Source organism: Tauraco erythrolophus, chromosome 4 (assembly GCF_009769465.1).
Source record: "Tauraco erythrolophus isolate bTauEry1 chromosome 4, bTauEry1.pri, whole genome shotgun sequence".
Taxonomy (NCBI): domain Eukaryota; kingdom Metazoa; phylum Chordata; class Aves; order Musophagiformes; family Musophagidae; genus Tauraco; species Tauraco erythrolophus.
The window spans coordinates 58,696,479-58,717,008 of NC_141468.1; the positions used below are offsets into that span (position 1 = coordinate 58,696,479).

The following is a 20,530-nucleotide window of genomic DNA, read 5'->3' on the forward strand; positions in this document are numbered from 1 at the left end:
TGGCAGCTGCCCCTGTGTATTTGCAAAAAATGTTGTCTTCTCTCTACATGTACAAATTATTTTAATACTTGAAGTTTTTTTTAAGCTCAGACTCTTGTATAGAAAATTCTTGGAGGACAAAAGTAGACTTCAGGAGGGGACTGAGTTATTTAATATTTTTACATTTTTCAAAGAATTGACATATTTCCAAAGAGGAAAAGATTGGTATTTATTTTTTATATATATATATTTATATATGTAATGTATTTTTAAAGCAACATTAACCCCTTTTGTCCTCCGGTTTTAGGAAAAGTGTGGTTTTTTGTTTTTGTTGTGGTTTTTTTTTTTTTTGCAGTGACATGAAGAAAAACCAGAATAGGGAAAATGTTTACCATCTGCCTCAGTAAATAATAACTATCAATATTACATATTTTCATTAATTTAAAAAAAAAATAAAACCTATTGAAGGCAGGAGTAGAGCATCCTTTGGTGAACCCCCAAAAGATCACCCTCTTCTCCCAACCTCCCCAACACACACAAGGAAAAAAAAAAACAAACAAGAAAAAGGACTGGTTATGATTCCAGCCATAACAAAAATATATTCTTTGTACTCTACTGTCCCTCAGGTTCATTGTTGGTTTGTTTTTAAAACCACAAACTACTGCTGCAGAGTTCAGATGTGTTCCAGGGAAAAATGTTGTTTTAGCTAAGAAAGATTCAAAAAAATTTGTCTTCAGTACAAAAAGTCTTGAGAAAATAAGTTTTTTTTCTTTTCTTTTTTTATTTTTTTTTTTTTTTTGCTCCCAAAATGCTACAATGTGTCTAGTGTATGTCTAGTGTACTCTGTGAAAGGTTTGAATTCAAGTCCGAGTTCTCAGAGCTGAGCCCCAGTTCCGTGGCGCTTGTACCATGGAGGCCTGCCATGCCGGGATTGCTAGCAAGCTGGGAAAGCATTGCACTCTGGTCCGGGCTGGCAAAGTGCCCTTGATCCATGGGGTTAGCCTGGGCAGCTACCAGTCCTGGATGTGGGGAGCTGGTCTGCGGGGAGACGTGGTGTGGAGAAGGCTGAGGTTGCATCCGAGGGGATGGGCTGGAATGGGGGGGCTGGGACTGGGGCCGCGGTGAGGGTACAGGCTGTGGAGAACGCACTTGATTGGTGAGCGATGAAGGGAGCTGCTGGCCCTGTAGGTGCGGGGACTGGGCCTGATTGGGGAGCATGTGCTGTTGGGGGCTCATAGGATTGGGCTGGGCTGGGGACCCCATCTGCTGCTGAAGTAGCCTCTGCTGGAAAGCCTGCTGCAAACTGGCTCCTGTCTCTGCACTCATCGCCTGTGGAAGCTGGCTTATTTGTCCCATGTTTCCTTGCTGCATCTGCTGCATGTGATGCTGCATTCGCTGCTGCTGTTGCTGCTGCTGCTGCTGTTGGGGATACCCAACGCCCTGGGGCTGCTGAAACTGGTTGTGGTTGGCCATCCCTGGCCCCAGTGCTGGTCCTGCTCCCTGCTGCTGCTGTTGCTGCTGGTGGCGTTGCTGCTCAATCATCTGGTGCCGTCTCATCAGGAGATCTCGGAACTGGGGAGCCATCCCCGAGTGATTCATACTCATCTGCTGCGCCTGAGGATTCATCCCAGCCATGGCCTGCTGCGGCTGCTGCTGCGGCTGCTGCTGGGGCATGCTGGGCCTCTGCACTCCTGCTTGCATGGGGTTCATGTTCTGCATGGCTGGGTTGGGGTGCACCCCTCCTTGCTGCCCTTGCATGGCTTGCTGCGGCTGGAGCCCTGGCTGACCCTGGGGGATGCCAGGCTGACCTGTCATCCCCTGGGGGTTCTGGGATCCTGCATATTTGGCAGCCCGCTGCTTGATGAAAGCAGCCAGCAGCTGAGGATTGGAGTGAAGGATGTTAAGCACCTGCTGCTGCTGCATGGGTGAGCTGGGAGACCTGAGAGTCCGCAGTAGGTTTTGTAAGGCCGCCTGGGGCAGAGGTGGTTGCTTGGGCTGAGCAGCACCAGGTACCTGACCCATCCCTGGCTGAGGTGCCATATTCATTGGCTGACCTGGCTGGGCTACTGACATCATGGATGGCCTCTGCATTCCTGGCTGCAGCTGAGCTTGGGGTAAGCCCCCCTGCACCCACGGTGGCTGCTGCTGGATTCCCGCTGGCCCCATTCCTTGATCTATATGACCACCGGGACCTCTGCCTATCTGTGGAGGGTTCATTCCCATAGGTGGCATCTGGGGCATCTGGTGCTGAATTGGCCTTTGGAAGATCTGAACCTGTGCCATCTGACGCTGAGTCTCCGCTGCCCGCTGGATCTGCATGGCCATTTCCACTGCTGCTGGAGGAGGACCCTGAACTGGTGGTTGAGGTGGCTGGGGTGGAGTTGGAGGAGTCACCTGGCCACCTGCCTTGCCCTGGGACACAGCGCTGGGAGGCTGAGTTCTTGGCATGGTGTAGGGTGGCATACTGTTGGGAGGTGCAGGTTGAGGCTGTGAGGCAGGCTGGGGCGGAGGCTGGGGTTGTGGGGTTTGCGGTGTTGGGGGCTGCTGGCCTGTTGGAGTTGTTGGGGTGGCTGGCGTCGGCGAGGGCAATCCTTGCTGCTGGCCTACCACACCAGTGCGCTGCATACTCGCCATCCTCCTTCGGAGCATCTGCGCCTGTTGCAGGCGGTGCTGAAGTTGCTGTTGACGGAGCTTGTGTTTAATGTTGAGACAGAAGGGCACCGGGCACTTGTTCTCCTGGCAGTGCTTTGCATGGTAGCAGCAGAGAGCAATGAGTTGCTTGCAGATGGGACACCCTCCGTTGGTTTTGCGTTTGCAGCCTTTGGTGTGTTGGACAACCCGTTTCATCTTCTGACAGGATGGCAGTGAGCAGTTGGCATTACGACACTGGCAGGCATGGACCAGGGACTGGATACAGCGCTGAATGCTCAGGCGGCGGGAATCACCTGGGCTCTGGGTGGTTGCAGTCTGCTGGTTGTTGCTCTCATCATCTAGACCAAGGCCTAATTTTTCCATCTTGTGGTCATGGTTTTTAGTGTTATAGCAGGTGATGCACAGGTCATAATCCTGGAAAGACAAGAGAGCAAAAGCTATCAGTGTTCCTGAAACTCCACACAATAAATAAATGATGCCATGCCACCTCAACAAATTACTCCCAGTCTGTTCCAGGCAAATTGTTGCTCTAGGGAAAAATTAAATCTTTCACTAGTTGAGGTACTAGAGAAGGAATAAATCCAAATTATCGCCAGGGAAAGTGTGTGGGAGCAAGGGTGCCTAGAATCTACAAAAATACATATAGCTTGAAAAACAAGCTTGCTCTGAGCTAATAAGTCACACGTTGCTCAGCTGGGCCAGAAAAATCCCTTTCTTTTCTGATAGGAAAGGAGAAGGAAAAGGCAAGGAACAAATAGCTGTCCATCTCCTGCTGCCTCAAAAGAAGAGGGCAAGAGCAGCAGGAGAGGTACCAATTTTTCAAAAAAAGGAAAGAGAATGAAAGCTGCATTTTCAGGTTTCAAGTAAGTTAAACACAGCAGACTGTACTGGACAGAAGAACAGAACAGTGTTTACATTCTGTGAAAGCAACAGCACAAGAGCTGGGCTCAATAACTGATCCAAGTCCTCAGGATTTGTCAATCCGTAGGAAATTTAGAATTTATTTTCTGGTACATATGAGGAAATGAGAGCATCAAATTTTAATCAGAGCTTTTCAGAACTGAATCCGAGACAGTCATTTACTTCCAGCAGGCTAAAAAATTAAGTCACCAGCCAGATTCAAGGCTAGTCCAGCTTCTAGAGGGCTCAGCATTGACCCAGACTGCTGAGCTTGACCTTCAAATACACTGGTATTGCAAACAGTTTTGAAGATAAAAACGCTGTTTGCAACTGTCTCTGTTTAGCACGTATCTGGGGCTAAACAATAGCCAGCTGTTCTATTACCCAAAGATCCCTCCCCACTCAAGGATGGGAACTGGGAAACAGAAGGAAGACCCATGGGTTGAGATAAGAACTGGTTAATAATTAAAATAGATAAAATAAAATGGAAGGAAAAATAATAATGACAGCAACATATGCAGACAAATGATGTACGGTGCAACTGCTCACCACCCCTTGACCAATGTCCAGCCCATTCCTGGCTAGCAATCTCAGGGCAGTAAAGTCCCGAAACTGTAATCCCAGAAGACAGAGAGCAGGCCCTGGGAGCAGAATGATGGGTAAGACCCTCCAGGGACAGTGACAATTGAGAAAGAGAGACCATCCCCAACAAACTTTTCCAATCCCAGTGACATCAGGACAGAAGCACGCTACAGACAGCAGGGTAGTAGAAGAGTCACCCAAGTACAGGTGGAATAGTATAGAGGAATCTGACTTCTAGCACAGCAAAACCTCTATGCCAGTAAAGCAATGGAGAGCCCTGTTTACAGAAATACTGCAGCACACCACTTCTGATGCTGGAAGAATGAAGGATGCATCACCCTTCAGAAGAAGCATCTGATCCTACCATTACAGCTGAAGCAATCGCTACACTTCCCAACTGCTTAAGCAGCAGCACCTTAAATGAACTACAGGAAGTACAATTCTGCTTCAGTTCTCCACAGCCTGAAAGACGACGACAAAAATCACACCAAGCAGAGGATTAGTAGAATCACTTATTATGGAAAATATTTCCTCTCCTTTCTTTTCTGAACTGCCAGAGTTTGAGCTGTATAGATCTTTTCCATCAGTTAAAACTGAAAAATTAGTTCAGGTAAAGAACACTCTGGGCACAGAGATACGGGGACACAGGTAGAGGAAACTTCACCAAGCATACCTCACAAACAGTGCAGTGCCATCTGGTCTCCACGTGATGCTTGCACTCGTTACAGGTATAAACAAAGCGGTCTTGGCTCTGGGTATGCAGTTCCACCAGCATGCACATGGTTGACCACTGAGCCCTTCGTAGTGAGGAGAACTCCAAGTGCTTGTCTCTAGCAAGGGTTAGGAAAGCATCACGCCCATCCATCAGGTCGCATGGAATGAGCGGGTCAGGCTCAACAATGGGGGGCAGGGAGTTGGCTGCAGGCCCAGCAATGAGACGGATGACAAAGAAGACCTGAAAAGTAAAAAGACTTAATGCCAGCACTTATCGAGATGTTTTGGTCACCAAACTTCATTACATGGAGCATACAATTCCAGGACCAACTAACACTTGAATGATGTGCTGCCAGGGTGTTGTGCTTCTAAGGACTGGAAAATTTCAAGCCCCTGGGTGCCCTGCAGGTTCGACTTCTTCAGAAGCATTAGGTAAGGAACAATGGACTGAACAGTAACAGTAGAATTGTTGTGACAATCTAAACTGTTAGGGAGTTCTGTATGAGCACAGTTGTACTTATCCCCACTGCCCTCGCAGCAAAGAGCGTCCAGACGTACTGGTATTTGTGCAGTGTGCCACTCAATTCTCCAGCCAAACCTATATAATTTACAGGGCACAACTCTGAGGTATCAGAGGTATAGAAAGATACACCTCTTAAATAAAATACATATTTCTCATTCCATCAGCTCTTACCTCCTTGTGCTTCTCCATAGTGGCATACAGCTTTTGGGAGAGGTCATTGGACACATTGGGCATGCCAGGCTTTTTCTTATTGCCACGACTCAAGCTGCTCTTGTTCTTACTTGTCTTCTTATTGTTCTTCTTTTTGGCATTTTTGCTGTCTCCCTTGCTCACCTATTAATTTTAAAGGTGTTTTATGTCAGGTATCTAAGTTACACCATCAGCATTTTATTACTTTCACATCTTCTGTAACTGCAGGACAAAACACACTTCACAATAATTTACTCTGAGGACACTTACCAGCGTCCTCTGAAACATTAAATTAATTCCATTAGAATCACTCCAGAAGATATCAAGATCAGCAATACATAGTTCTAAAAATATTAAAAGCATAAATGCTCAGGAGGTATAAGGGAAATGTTATTTACTGAATGCTGTTTGTCTGCTATAGTTGAATACTGAAGAACCTCTTGCATAATCACAAAGGGGTTCAGCAGATGGCTTCTCCATGCAATTCAAAACTAAAAATAACAGAAAAGTACAACTGATACTGCACTGACCAGAGATAAGAAAGACTTAATTCACCTAGATTTAGTTTGTTACAGCTCTCTGACAGATTTTTTTTTTTTTTTAACAGACTGCATTAAACTGATTTCGATAGGAAGCTGTTCTGGGTCCAAAAGGTGTTAGTAGTGCAATTTCTAGCACACACCTTCCTCCTGCCATATACTGCAACAGTTGAACAAAGTGAGTCAGCTTAATTCCAATTATAATCAATTAGAAATGAACAGTTTATTTCACTCTGTCCTTCTCAGAGGGCTCTTTGAAACACTACAGCATATGATGATAAAGGATCAAAGCACTTCTTATCCAAATGAGCATTTTTCAGAAGCTTATAACAACTTTGTCAGGATGGAAATTTCCAGTGAACATGAAGGACTATCACCTTATTTGACAGTACAGTTTATTATGGCCTCATTTTCAAGAAGTGAAACATGGGGTCAATAAAGCGTTGAAATTATTTTTCATAATAAAGGTTAAATAGTAATAAGTTGCAAGCTTCCCCCACTGCAAGATTTTGGGGCCAAACTCCTGTGGAAGATCAACAACTAAGCACTGACCAACCTCACACATAGAGGTAGGTCGAATTCTTCACAGCTGGTTTCTGGCATATTAGAGAGATGAACTTGCAGCTACACCAAGTGGAAAACAAACCTTTAAGTAATACCTAAGTAAGATGTTAGTTAATGCAAATTTCATATCAAGTTGCCTAATTCCCAAGTTACTCTTGCACTTATTTTATTCGAAGCCTTTGAAACGAGGTATCGCAGAGAGCAGCACAGAACCACAAATTCTAGTTGTAAGGTTAAACCTAACTTTTTCAATCCAAAGGTCTTTTAGGAAAAAAATTAATTCTAAACCCCAACAAAAGTCTAATATCTAATAAGGTGACAAAGCAGCAGTGTTTAAACAGAGTTAACTAACAAGTATGACCGTGTGAACAAAACTACTAACTTTATCCTGGATTCATCACCTCTTCCATAAAAGCTCAGAAGATCCAAGGATGGGCAGATGCCTAAATTCCACATCTGTTCATTTTCAATTTTATTGTTGAATTAAGAGACATACCCTTTTTTGTTCTTTGTGGAATGTGAAAGCACAGTTGTTGCATGTTCTCAAAAAAATTGCACAAGATAAACTAGAAAAATTTCTTGCTGGTTAAGTAGCCCAACAACAGTTCAGCAGTATTTTGTGCTTAAGATCCTCAATGCCTTAAAGCTTTCTACTAAAACCACCTATACCAAGTAAACTACTAAATCACAGCACTGTTACTTTCTCAGAATGTGCTGCTGAGATTGGTATCGTAACATCTAAGTTCAAAAGAAAAGAGCTAGTCACTGTCCAAAAGCTAAAGCTTAAGGAACAAGCTTCCAGTCAGGCTGATGCTGCAGCATGAACACTGATAATAACTGGATTTCAGTAGCAAAATAGTCAACTAGCAGCTGTTTAAATCTAACTGACTTTGGTAATTATTTTTATAGCCATATGAACAGCTACTGCTCATACAATGTAGGTTAGTAGTATTTTAACAGCTCTAATTTATAAAATGTAAAATTGAAATTTATATTAGAGTGAAGCTAGAAAGGTGAAAAAGCCAGCTAACCAAAGCTCCTAGGCTCTTTTTTTTTTTTTTTAAATTAGCCACAGGTAATCACAACTTTTACATTAGATCATGAAATAGCAAAAGCATTCTTACATCCGTGCTTTCATTACTAGTGTTTTCTTCTCTCTTCCGTTCTTCTTCCTCTTGCTCTAGTTCCTTAATGCTCTCCTCCAGAACATTAGGCCAGAAATCCCCTTCAAAATAAGGTAGCTCTTTTGCACTTGTTAGACGATCTTCTGTTGCCTGCTTAAATATATCCTGAAAGAGGGCAAAACACTTGCTCACCACTATTACAAGTCACAGATTGAAAAGGTGGCCTATACTTAAGTGATAAAAAAGGCACCAGCAGATCAAAGGGGAGCTTAATATTTCAATTAATTTTATGAGGGCACATTCTAAGTGCAGATTTAACGCTGCATCAGTTACAGACAGTTTGTGAAGTACATTTCAAACATTCCCACTCTGAAGAAATAAATCGTTGCCACGTGCTAGACTTCAATATGCATAATTACCAAGTGAGACAATATAATCACTATATTGTCGACACTAGCTGAAGTCCTGATAACTCCAAAGATTTTATATGCTTTCAACTGCATCAGCAGCCTAACCCTGCAATTTTATTTAACACAGGAAGACTAACGTTTCCATATATTTCCTTTGTATTAATGAAATGAGATTTGCTCTCTTCACAGCATTCCTCAAGAATTTAGTTTGTTCTAAGGAATCATTTCAAATCTCTTGCTAGAATGATTTCAGAAGCTACATGCTTTGAAGATGATACGTTTTAACCCCAAACTTTTGGTACTCAATTCACTTAGAACTAATACAATAACCTCCAAGAATCAGGTACGATGCATAAGGCAAGTAAGAAACTAAGTCAAGACTGGTCAACACACCCTCCCCAGTACAAACATACGCTTAACGAACCTTGTAATCGTGGACAATGCGCTCCGACACAGATTTGTCCAGCATCTTTTTGTACCACTCTTGCAGTCGTTTGGGTTTCGGTATCTTTTGGTCAGGAGGATGGCAATGGAAGATGTAGTCATCTCCTTCACTAGGTGGGCATGCCCAGATATGTCCAGTAGTATACCTAGCATCATTATACAAACAAAAAGTGCATGTGGGCTCTGACGGCTAGTACTAGAGCTTGCTTCTCTACGCTGCCACGAGATGGAGCTACCACAAAGTCAGGTGGTGTTACCAGATGGACAATAATTATAGCTCTCCAAGACTTGAACTGTAGTGTTCATTCTGGCTTCATTCATCTGATAGCATTACCATCTTTTCACTAGGTTTTGTTTGTTTGTTTTTTTCTTAATTCAGCACTATACATGGAGTAGTTTATATAAAGTGTGCACCTTTTCCAGTCTAGATTAAAATCAAAGCCTAATATAGACCTGCAATTGCCACCATCCAATTAATTAATAAGAGAAAGATGGAGACTAGGTATTTCAGTATTAAAAGCCAGAATTCTTCACCCTTGAGACACTGCAGTCATTCATTACCTAGGAACATTTTTAAAACCAGATTTAAACACACAACTTGCTTTTCTGTTGTAAAGACTCTGTTTTTTTTTGTTTGGTTCAGGTTTTTTTTTAGCTTTGAGGATCCTTTTAAAAGGTTTCACAATCATATCTGGAACAGTCACTGTCAACCCTTATGCTATTGGGTGTATAATCTAAGTACTATAAAGACAGATGACATCCAAATACTAGCAGATGCAGACGAGAATACCACAAAGATCACTTCTTCATCCTCAGTTCTTTCTTATTAGTTTTCAAAAAGAACTCCAGTAGGAGGAACAATCAGATCTCAAGTTAGAGAAAAATAACCATCCTTGCTGTGTTGAGAAACAGCTCTGAGAACCCTACCCAAAACCTGGGAACTGCAGCCAGTTATCATTCCTTCTGCCTGAGAAGGGAGAGATGATACTGCGTGACCAATATTGTTTTCCCAAAATGAGAACCTGATGTTACACATGAGCACAGAAAACAGCATTAAGTAAAACTGAGGCCTGAGCTCTGTGCAGCAATTTTGTAGACTCACAGGTTAGAAAATACACAATAAAAAAAAGCAGAAGTCTAATGTATGTCTTCAAAGTACTACAGAATATATTGAGGTACTGAAGACAGTACCAGCCACCTCCATTCTGACTCCCCTAATTTTTCTCATGCAACTACTCTAAACAATCACTAAAAATTTTTTCATTAATAACTCTGCCAAGCTACACCAGATACCTTTGACAATAGATCGATGTTTACTTCACTGCCTTTTCTACTTCAGTAATCACGGTAATTTAATTTCCACTTTTCTCATTTCTTCAGTTGTTTTGTGCTGTCCCAAGTATACTCTCCTCTTGCTTTTCTAACTTGTCAGTTTCTCGCAAGTTCAACTACTCCTTTATAAGAGATTTCTTAGTGGCCTTACACAGCTGTTACAGAGTTAATCAGTACAGATAGAATACACTTACCTTTCTCCTTATAAACATGGGTAAGAATGTACTTGACACCTCAAAGGAATGACGCGATTAAAGCAGAGGCGTTACACAAAGACTGCACTATTGACAAGTCCAGAAAAATTTTATGCTCCAGATAAAAAGGCTCACTTTTTCTACTTAGACTTAAGTTTGAAAGCCTAAAAATATCAGAAGCATCATTAGCCTCTACTGAAAAGCCTCCAATCCCTTTTTGTCTTCTCTCCTTTTCAACTATATACAGTTGTTGCCAAGTTATTCTATCACCAGTTGATATTTAGGCACCATATTCTGCACGATCAGATGCAGCAATTTCATTTGCAGTAAGAACTACCTAGCACAAATGCTGCACATTAAAAAACCATAAGACTTACCCTAGTTTCTTGACATATTCTAGATATCCAATTAGTATTTCATGATAGACAGCAGTCCTCAAGCATTTAGGGCGGAAGAAATGAACACTGTCAAGGTAAGATATATACACTCGCCTAAAAAAAACAAAGGCAGCATGATGAGAAACAGGTATTTCAAACTAGTTGTACAAGTTTATTCATGTTATTTTATACATTTGAAGCATCCAATACAACGGCAGTCTTCAAAGCTTCTGATCCTAATTTACCTCTAGAAATTCAGCCTTCTTTTGATATCCTAGTCTCATCTCTCTAAAACTATTCAATCCCTTCCTCGAGAATACTGACAACTGATCCTTAAGGCAACACTGTCTGCCAGCCGGCATTCCCAGTAAGAAGCAATTCTGACATATTCCCTGCAGAAGCTACTTTGCTTCTAGAAGCTAACAGCACCAAGTCTTCACATACGCAACACCAAAGCTCTATATGGAACTTCAGAAGGTGCACCCAACCGAGACAGTACCAAAATAAAATAACTTATCAGGCAGCTCCTCACCTTTGATTGGGTGGAGGACAGTCTGAGCCATACTCCTGTACATGCATCCCAAAGAAGCACAAGTCTACACCATCAATCTCCTCAAAGGCAAAAAGCGCTTTTGTTCGATAAGGGAAAGACTCAGCCATCTCTCCGCTGTCTACAAACCTGCGGATTACAGAGAGTAAAGAGGAATCCCAAATATATTCACGTATCACAGAATACATGTCACTAGGTAAAGGTGACAACGATGAGGGCTACTGTAAGTGTAACTTTAGCGTAATTTTAAAGTTATACGCTTAGACTACTCAAAATAAGAGGCATCCACTTTTTACTACGAAGATGACACTCATCACAACCAATTAATATGCTGCTGTAACATCTGTTTGTCAAGAACTGGTCAGTGATGAGGCTTTGAATACAACAGTATTTTTTCCAAAATAGTTGCATGTAAGTAAATTCAAATAGCTTCCACCTCCCCCAAAAGAAAGCAAAATTAGAAATGGAAAGAACATACCTTGCTTTCATTCCTGGTTTTACTTCAACAGTTTTGTCAGATGCATGTACCACCCTAACTGTAACCTCTCCTGCCTCAGGATGATTCTGTCGTCTTAGGAAATCATTGACTCTGTTCTCTAAGAAGGTACCAAGTCTTGTAGCTGGTAATCCTGCAGGAAAAAAATACAGCTCTAAATACACACAAAACTGAACTGTTCAAATGTGATTTCTCTATTCAGATGCTAAATGAAAAGTGACTTTTAATGCATGCAGTATGTTATCATAAATAAAAGTTTTATCTTTAAACACTAACACTTACTAGATGGAATGAGCTACTCTTCACCTGAAGGCAAGTCGATGGTTTATACATTATTTAAATGAAGAAAGAATCTGTGCTTCGACCTAATTTCTATCTGTCTTAAAAGTCAATCACAATTAAGGCTCCTGCTGAATACAAGCTTTTAATTACTTACACTGGATTACAAAACACTGCTCTCGGCTACAAGAGCAGACGTTGCATTTCGAAGTATATTCTGTCTATAAAGCCACACTAGTCAAGTTATTCTGTCCACTTACTAAAATAACATACTTCAGTAACAGAAAGAACAAGTAAATACAACTGTATCTCCAAGTAACACAGGTAGTTTAGCAGTTTCTCATTTTCAAACAATCATCATACAAAAGAAGTGCAAGCATAATGTTAGCTGACACAAAACCTAAAGTTGAAAGGGTGTTGAAGACTTCTGGTGACAGGATCTGTTTCATTGCTGTCCATTACTTCTGGTACGGTTACATATCTGTCAATCAGCTTTTCATTTTTCCAATTTGACACCTTTCAGTAAAACATCACTACACTACGTTAAGTATGCAATACATATAGGTTGCTAGAAACAAAAGCTGATAAAAAGTGTAAAAGGATCCTTGTATTCTTCCTGTAATCTTGGTGAATCTCGAAAGTTTTGATTTTGGAAAACGACTCAGGTGTTGAAACCATTCATTGAGTGGTTTGCTTTCCATTTCATAAGAACAGTTGAAGATAACACTTTGTGACTGAATTGTAAGCCATCCCCCAAATTTCAAGACAATTTACAGTCTTTGATATCCTCCTTCCTCTTTTTCCAAAGAAGGACCTTAAAAAGTAACTGCTTAACACTAGAGTTAATACTTGTTAGAATCTTGAGGCTATTGGTTGGCTGGGGATTTTATTTATTTACTTTAGCAGAAATGTAAATACTCACTATTTGTAAGTAGTACACCAACCTAAGAAGCTTCTGAAAGACTTATTTTGTCTTTAAAACAGATGGACAATGACTGCACAAATTTCTTCCTACATTGCCTTCAAATCAGCTGCCTTGATCAAGAGGAAATGTCTATAGAGAGTTTTGTCACCAGCTGATGCAACCTTTATCTCCATCAAAGCTTTTAAAAGCAGCAGTTGTCACTGTGACTTGAACATGTTATCATAAATGCAAAGTTAGACTGCAGTCACACAGTAACTATTTCTCAATGCTATTAATACTGCAATTGAGATAAAAGGATGTGTATCTTGCATTGGCAGTGCTCTAAAACAGTATGTTAACCCCCTACAACACACTATTAACCAACAACACCACCTGTGAGTGCAAACATTCTGAACATCACAGAATTAATGTGCAGAACTGACTGAAAGTATCCTCCTTCAACTCAAAAAGTTCAAATACATGCAAAATGAGCATAAAAGCCACCTCTTCCCCATTCTTAAATTATTTCAGATTTGTTGGTGCAAGTGTCAGAATCTTACTTTTAGCAGAGAATTTGTTCTCTTTCCTGGTTCGTCCTGTTTTCTTTAGGCAGCCATCACAGACAAAGCTGAAGCAAAGATAGAAGAAAGTGAAAAAACCATCCCAGGTCAAACCATAAAGTTCCTTAGCACCTTATCATTTGAAGCAAAATCTTTCACCAGATCTTATCTGGTCTGGAAAATACCTTAACTGAAGTTTGAAATAAAAGAAAGCATAAAGAACAGTGCCAGCAGAAACGACCCAACTGTTTCAGAGCGGCAGAGGAGGATCTAAGCTCCAGGGGGTGCATCTCCTGTCAGTCACCCATGTCACCACCTGCAAGCCCACGGACGCAGGGTCTCCACTGGCAGGTCTAACAATATTGGCTTAAAATGTTCTTGGAACAAATGGTCTCAAACTGCTGTCTCTGATGGAAGATGAAATATTGCAAAACATAAAGCTGAAGGCTGATTTTTTTCTAAACTTTCAACTACACTGTAGCATGAAACAATGGGTAGACTCTTCCTCAGTCACAGGATGTCTACCCTCTTCTGCAGCAATGTGGATGGAACAACAGAATGGTAAAAGTCACAGCTTTCTTGTCAAGAAAGGGAACACAAACTCTTACAGAGGTTCATCTATGTATCATTTATGAGCTTTTTAAAAAAGCTTTTAAAGTAAACAGGAAAAACTTAGTATTTTGATCAATAAAGAACTATGCATTATCTAAAGACAACTAGACTTTTTTTTAGATTTAATTTGATCACTGAGGTCAAAGTGAATTCACTTGTTAAATTCTTCAGTGGTTACAAATGTTTTTTGAAGACAACGAAGCATCTTTGTACAGAAATTAGTACAGACTTGTACAAAAAACAGACCAATATGAAATTGTTACCAGAACTAAAAACATCTGTTCATGAAGGACTAGTATCTTTAAACACAAAAGGCTGAAACATAAGGCTGAAAGGCAGGCCCTCTTCCACACACAGGAATGTTAGAAACATTTAAGATTAGAAACAACTTCACACAAAACACAAAGATGTGATGTCTAAATTTGCTGTTACCCTATATATTTAGTAAAACTTTCAGGTGGGAATGCAACTTCTTCCATGAAACACTCTTTAAAATATAACCAATATAAGGAAGTTTATGCACTAACTCTAGTAAATCTGTCATATACTCTCTACTTAAGAAGGAGAAATTCCTCACCCAGAAGGCCAGATTATCTCATTATGAAGAACACAGATCTGGTGCATTTTTCTTCCACACTCTATACATTCAACAAATCTGTAGAAGGAAAAAAGGGGGAAGAGAAGCAAGGTTACTAGTATCATTACTTGCTTATATATTTTGTAACATTTTATTAGAGGAGTTCTAACATTTAGGCTCTTGAGCCTATTTAACGCAGAGGGCACATCTATGCTGAGAACAGCCTCCAGAACAAATTAAGAACCTGTCAGCTCAAATCAGGTAGACTGTGCAGGGACACATTATTATTACCATTTGCTTGCCTTACTACCATCCACTTCACTCTTTTTTTTTTTTTTGAAGTGAAGCCCTTCTAAGGACAAAATCTGTAAACTGCTTGTTGCTATAATGAAGAGAGGAAAATGGATTCACAGGTCTCAGAAGCAAAGAAATCACAAGAAATAGTTGGCTCTTAGTTGCCCCACTATGCTTGAAGTCTGGGGTACATTGCAAATATACTGCAGAAAGCTAGGAAGGAAGAAAATGGAAGCAATGTCAAAGTCACTTTCAGAAGACCAGCAAGAGATTTAAGGACATCTGAGGTAAGTGATATGGTCTACTTCACAGATGTTGGTGAACATGTTTCTCCAAAATACCTAAGGTTGCTTCATGTATCAGAACAATCTGACTCCTTTTGAACATGTCTATTTATAAGAGTCTGAGACTTTGATGAATAGCTGTCACTCATGCAGGGCATATGGTATCGTGCTGTAAGTTAGGCTTGTATTCTAGCGTTAGGCTGCATCTTCACTATAACAAAGGGAAAGAAAAGTTATGAATTGAGTTACTATTCTCTCCTTCCCACAGCCCTTGTGAAACAGAAGAACTGGCTGACCCTTATGCCCTTAGAAGGATGGTGTGGGAAAAATACATATCCTCTTTGCTCATTCATTTGAGAACGAAGGTAATGTTTGCAGAGTAGCAGCACAGGTGTATAATGCAGGAATGTGTGAAGTGGCTTCAAAAAACCCATCAGGAATATAAAGAGCAGCTGAGTCACCATCATCTTAACTTTACTGAATGTCTACAGTTCTGCTACCACAGCAGTGTAGAACCACCAGCTGGTTCGAATCCAACAACTTTTCCTTCTATTACAGCTGCCCGTAAAATATGACAACTAGAAAAGCCAACAGCACCAAAACAGCTACTGCCAAATGACCAAAATCAGTTCTGAGACTTGAGCATTTGTCACAACAGGGTTTCAAAGCAGAGTTATCTGCATTCATCCTTCTGGTGAATCCACATTCTAGACAACAAAAAACAGTAATTTTGGCCCATGCATACAGTGTTACATATTTTTCAAGTACAGCTGTGGTGGTCTGGGTTCTCAGGACAGAACGCCCGATATGCTACTTACTGAGTAGCCCCTGCCAGCTAACAGAGCTACATGAAATTTGGAAAATAAATTTGAAAAACAAAGCTGATGGTGAACAAGTAACACGTATTTTACAAAAGTTATAATGAAATGAGGATAATTCAAAAGCGTGACAGGATTACTTACAGTTCAGGGTCCAGTGTATCATTTTTCCTTTTTGAAAACTGTTCTTTGTTTATCGTGCTACGGAGAAACAGGTGAAACTCAGTTTTAACACAAGAACACATACGTTCATGCAGTACCACACACATCCACACACCAAGACAAAACTCGCAAGCACGTTTTTTTAAACGCTTGTTGGCACTACACAGAAAGGAGTTGTATTTCACAAAGTGACAGACAACTAAAGTATATGCCACCCTTGACTCTGCCTGTGGAAAGCATTCTTTTCTACAGAACAATAGCTTGTCGAGAACCACATTGCTCCCTTATTCAGTTTTACTGAAGGATAAATGGTAGAAATTGCTGGCATTCAACTTTTGGACCAGTCTGATCAGTATTTCATAGTGAAAGTACTATTTGATATGCCTCTCTGATATTCTGAAGGCAGATAATTCCAGTTATCTTTAACTACTGAGAAAGGTACGTTATCGTATTTCAGATTCCTCTAGCCCTCCTCCTAAATTAACTACAATGGATAAATTTCAGCTTCCAAGTGTTGCAACCCCAGCCCAGACATTACTCTACGCTATCTTTACCTTTCCTACAGCATTTGCAAGGCTAGAAATTCCATCTTTTTGACAGTGAGATCCCAGGTATCTTTTACACCAATCTGGTTTAAAATAGTCAAGAACAATTACACAAGAACACCCAAATTTCTGAGAATTTACCCTGAAGAGGGTGCTGTAAAATGTGAGATGATCAGTATGTGCCTTTCTGAGAAGCAATGACAGGAACTCAATCCAACTTGCATGAAGTGCATTAACCTTCCTATCCTTTTATTTCAGTGTTTTTTTTCTGAATAGTGCCACCTGCAGAACACTTAAAGCTCCTTATCAGATTAATGAGGAAGGTTCAATCTCCCAATTACCTGAAACTATTATTATAATATGGTGAGCAGAACTGTAAACAGAACCTAATATATCCATCACTAATCTTTTTTGCTTTTGTTCATTTTAACTATAGGTTGTGGGAAGAGAGGAAGGGATGAGGATCACTACGCCCCAGTAAAATGAGTTCCTAAGAGAAAGCCTGCAGGCAGGTGAGAGAACATTCAAAAGCGTACTCGCTCCTCACGTGTAGTGAAAATGGAGACTATAGGCTGCACAACAACCAAGCACTTAAATCAGCTACAAAAAATAATACCAGGATCTGGAAGCACATTCTTACCATTGCTTGTGTTCAAAGAGCTTTTGATTGTTTTCATTAGTGAAAAAATATTTGTATCCAGCATCTATGTTTTCAAATCTAGTGTAAAAATCGAAAGCACTCTATGCTGCCTTCTCCCCTGACTCAAAGGTTTGTAGCAAACCATTCCAACTTATGTGTATGAGAAAGATCAAACTCTCTCAGCAGCTAAACAAAAATTTATATATAGACATTAATACATTTGATGTTTGCTTGTATGTAGATTTATGTGTATATATATATGCCAAGAAGCAAGTATCTAAGTACTTCATATCCCACACCTCATATTAACGAAACTGGACAATATTGATTAAACTTTGGGTCTTTGCTTCTATCAGAGCAGCAATCCATACTATTTACATGGACATGGTCCCCTGTACTGATGAGCATACAAACATTTTTTCTTTCTTTTTCCTTCCAGAAAGACTGATGTACTCTTACATCTTCCCAAGCCCCAGTGGATTCTTTCACTACTGTTCTAGATGCATCTACCAGTGTGACCAGAATTTGGTAACATGCTAAAGACAACTTCTACTTTCAGTGGAAGTTAACTTAGTTTGTCCAGTTACCAACCTCGACAACTCTCCCCCGGCTTCAGACTTTCCCAAGTTCCCCACTTGCTTTTATCCGCAGTGTTCTTGCAAGTCTCGTTCCCCAAAGAGCTTTCTTCAACTGTTCAGAGAGTAACTACTTGACACTCATCTGTCCCTCAGGGATTTCCTTAGTCTCCTAAAACTCTGTTTGAAAATTTTTTTGGGGGAGGTGTGAGGAAGGTACAGCAGAATGAAAGACTGTCCCGACAGTTTGCCACCAGGACGGAAAAGGCAGCTAAATCCACACATTGCCTTTTACCGTGATGTCCCCAACAACTGCGAGGTATTTCTCATAAGCAGATGGCACTCCAAAGTAAAATATTTGTATGGCAAAAGATTGCCTGCTTCTGATTTGGATGAAAAACAACTTGTAGCTGAATATAGGTTTAATAGCATAGCCAGTCTATAAGCAGACTGGCACGTTGACTATTTCAAACTACGCCTGTCACTTACCTGCCTGCAGGCATGGTTATTTTTCTGCAGTAGAATACTTGCACATTTTTCAGAAAAAGCCATTCTCTTCTTTCTCCTCTATTGGTACAGTTGCAATTTTAAGCATAAGTGCTTACTTCTCACTACAGTTCAGTCAGTCCAGGTTTTAAAGAAATAGTAAAAAAAAAAACTACAGTGCAAATCTAGGATTTTGCAAAGAATTTCTGGTCCACCCTCTACCAGCCTACAAACAGCAAGGGTTACCTAAAACTAAACTTCTTCCCTTTGAGAAAGCACTATAGACCGTGATACAGCTTATGAACGCGCAGCCCTAGCAAACACAAGTAACTCACGTTTGGGGTTGTGATGGGTCATCTCCCAGAGAAACGCTCTCCCCTTGGATTTCGTTGAAGCACTTCTCACAGAAATGATACCTGTCAGCAAGAAGGCCATATTTGGGTGAACTGCTCCGTCCACACAACACAGCCCAAGCCAAGCAACGGAGCCACCAATCACAGCAGGCCAAGGAAGGGACAGGAGCAGAGAGCAGGTCATCAACGGCGACAAGGATATTCAATGATGCAGATTTATGGGCCCCACATTGTGTTTGGTTGGTTTGGTTTTTTGGTTTGTGTTTGGTTTTGGGTTTTTTTGCGCAATCAAAGCCAAGTGCAGACAATGACAAGCATGAAGGAGAAATAAAAAAAAATAACACACACACACGAACAAACAAAGAAATGAGGGATTGCAGGACAAAAACAAAAACATAGAAGCAGGACAAGACAACACAAAGCAGAAAGCCAAGGCAAAGCACAGATTAGCATTAAATCTCTCAAATGGGTTCACAAGCAGCAAATGATTAAAGCAAATTAAACAAGAGTATTCCATTTTAGCATATCCATACCCTCTTCATTTTAATAATCCATGCCATGTACAGCAAAGAATTAAAATGAGAAAGGGGAAAGAGTAGAAGGAAGGAAGAACTGCTACTCTGACTCGTATATCAGCACAGCAGTTCTGTTGGCAGAAGGATCTGCAGGAGAACAATGGAAGAGAGACAGTCTTCCATCTTAAATGTATAAAAGCTGAAAGGCCATAGGATTCTCTCCCAGTTGAAAGGGAAAGCTAAAGATCAGAAGCTTAAAGAACAATAAATTCTGTCCTCAAAGTCTTACAGACATTCATTACAGAACTGTCAAACTGTATGTTAACTAAATACCTGACATTAACTACACACACAATGCTCTACATTGATATGATTCTGCCACAGCCCAGTTTGAGTGTAGAACAGACCAGGTATCAATACAACAAGCATTACAGAGAAAGATTTAATTTACGCTTGAATAGAACAGTAATTAATTCCAGATTCTATCCCGGCCCTCAAAAGTGTTCTAAAACTGTGGCCTCTCCATTAATAAGGCATGTTAATTGAGTGCACAAGACATCTGAAAATAAAAGAAAACCCAAACAAGTTTATAATAAAGCCACACAAACCAACACTGCAGCAGTCATTAAGGCAAAAACCAGGTGTCTCAACCCTCTCTCCCAATTTTCATCTGAGATAATGCAGAGAATAGTTACTTCTGGAATTGTACATTTCAGTCTATAGATACATACGCATATGCGTATATAATGTAATTTACAAGTCACATGTGCATGTGTTATAGTGCAAACATTCCTTTCTAATGTTTGAAAACATGTACAGCATGTCGGATTTTTGACTAACAGTCTTTTGGTCCATCTAGGGCTTGCCCACAGATAAACGTAAGCAGAAGATACTGACTTATGATATGAAAAGCTCTACACTATATAAGTCTAACACTACAATAGTTATTACAGGATACTATAAGCTTATTTTCTATTTCTTCACTCCTAAAAACTTCCATTCACTCCTATGAACCTTTATGAAGCTGAAGAAGGTTAAGATATAACTCCTGTAGCTCTTTGGTTGCTTTCAGCTGACCAGGTGCTTAGGAAAGCTAGAATTCTTGCAAAATCTTGGATTTCAAGTAAAAAGCCTCAGTGTTCTTGTTGTTTTGGGGTTGGTTTGTTTGTTTAAGGTGTTAGAAAGAATGGCAAGCAAGGACTAAACTGATGCAGGTGACATAGTTTGGAGGTAATCAGCCCTCTGCTCTAACAGATACATCCTGGTGACAGGCCAGGGGATACAGGAGTGTTGCAGCATGTATTTCCCTGCTTCTTGCTGCCTCGCTTGCTCTATTGGCAGAGACATGCCTAGCAAG

The 20,530-nt window shown here is 40.7% G+C and overlaps 1 protein-coding gene across 4 annotated transcripts in view; it reads right to left on the reverse strand.

Moving 5' to 3' along the window:
* Nucleotides 1–311: 311 nt before the first annotated feature.
* The window catches only part of EP300 (EP300 lysine acetyltransferase), a 65,239-nt gene continuing 45,020 nt past the window's right edge, over nucleotides 312–20,530 (reverse strand). For all 4 annotated transcript variants that reach the window (XM_086611035.1, XM_086611032.1, XM_086611034.1 and 1 more), the window contains 12 exons: nucleotides 18,641–18,721; nucleotides 16,042–16,098; nucleotides 14,502–14,579; nucleotides 13,313–13,380; nucleotides 11,552–11,702; nucleotides 11,056–11,202; nucleotides 10,524–10,637; nucleotides 8,601–8,766; nucleotides 7,767–7,931; nucleotides 5,522–5,683; nucleotides 4,787–5,068; nucleotides 312–3,045 (listed from right to left, as the gene is read on the reverse strand). In XM_086611035.1, coding sequence (XP_086467161.1) covers nucleotides 802–3,045; nucleotides 4,787–5,068; nucleotides 5,522–5,683; nucleotides 7,767–7,931; nucleotides 8,601–8,766; nucleotides 10,524–10,637; nucleotides 11,056–11,202; nucleotides 11,552–11,702; nucleotides 13,313–13,380; nucleotides 14,502–14,579; nucleotides 16,042–16,098; nucleotides 18,641–18,721 — 3,715 coding nt within the window. In that variant the 3' untranslated portion in view covers nucleotides 312–801. The remainder of the gene's footprint in view (nucleotides 3,046–4,786; nucleotides 5,069–5,521; nucleotides 5,684–7,766; nucleotides 7,932–8,600; nucleotides 8,767–10,523; nucleotides 10,638–11,055; nucleotides 11,203–11,551; nucleotides 11,703–13,312; nucleotides 13,381–14,501; nucleotides 14,580–16,041; nucleotides 16,099–18,640; nucleotides 18,722–20,530) is intronic.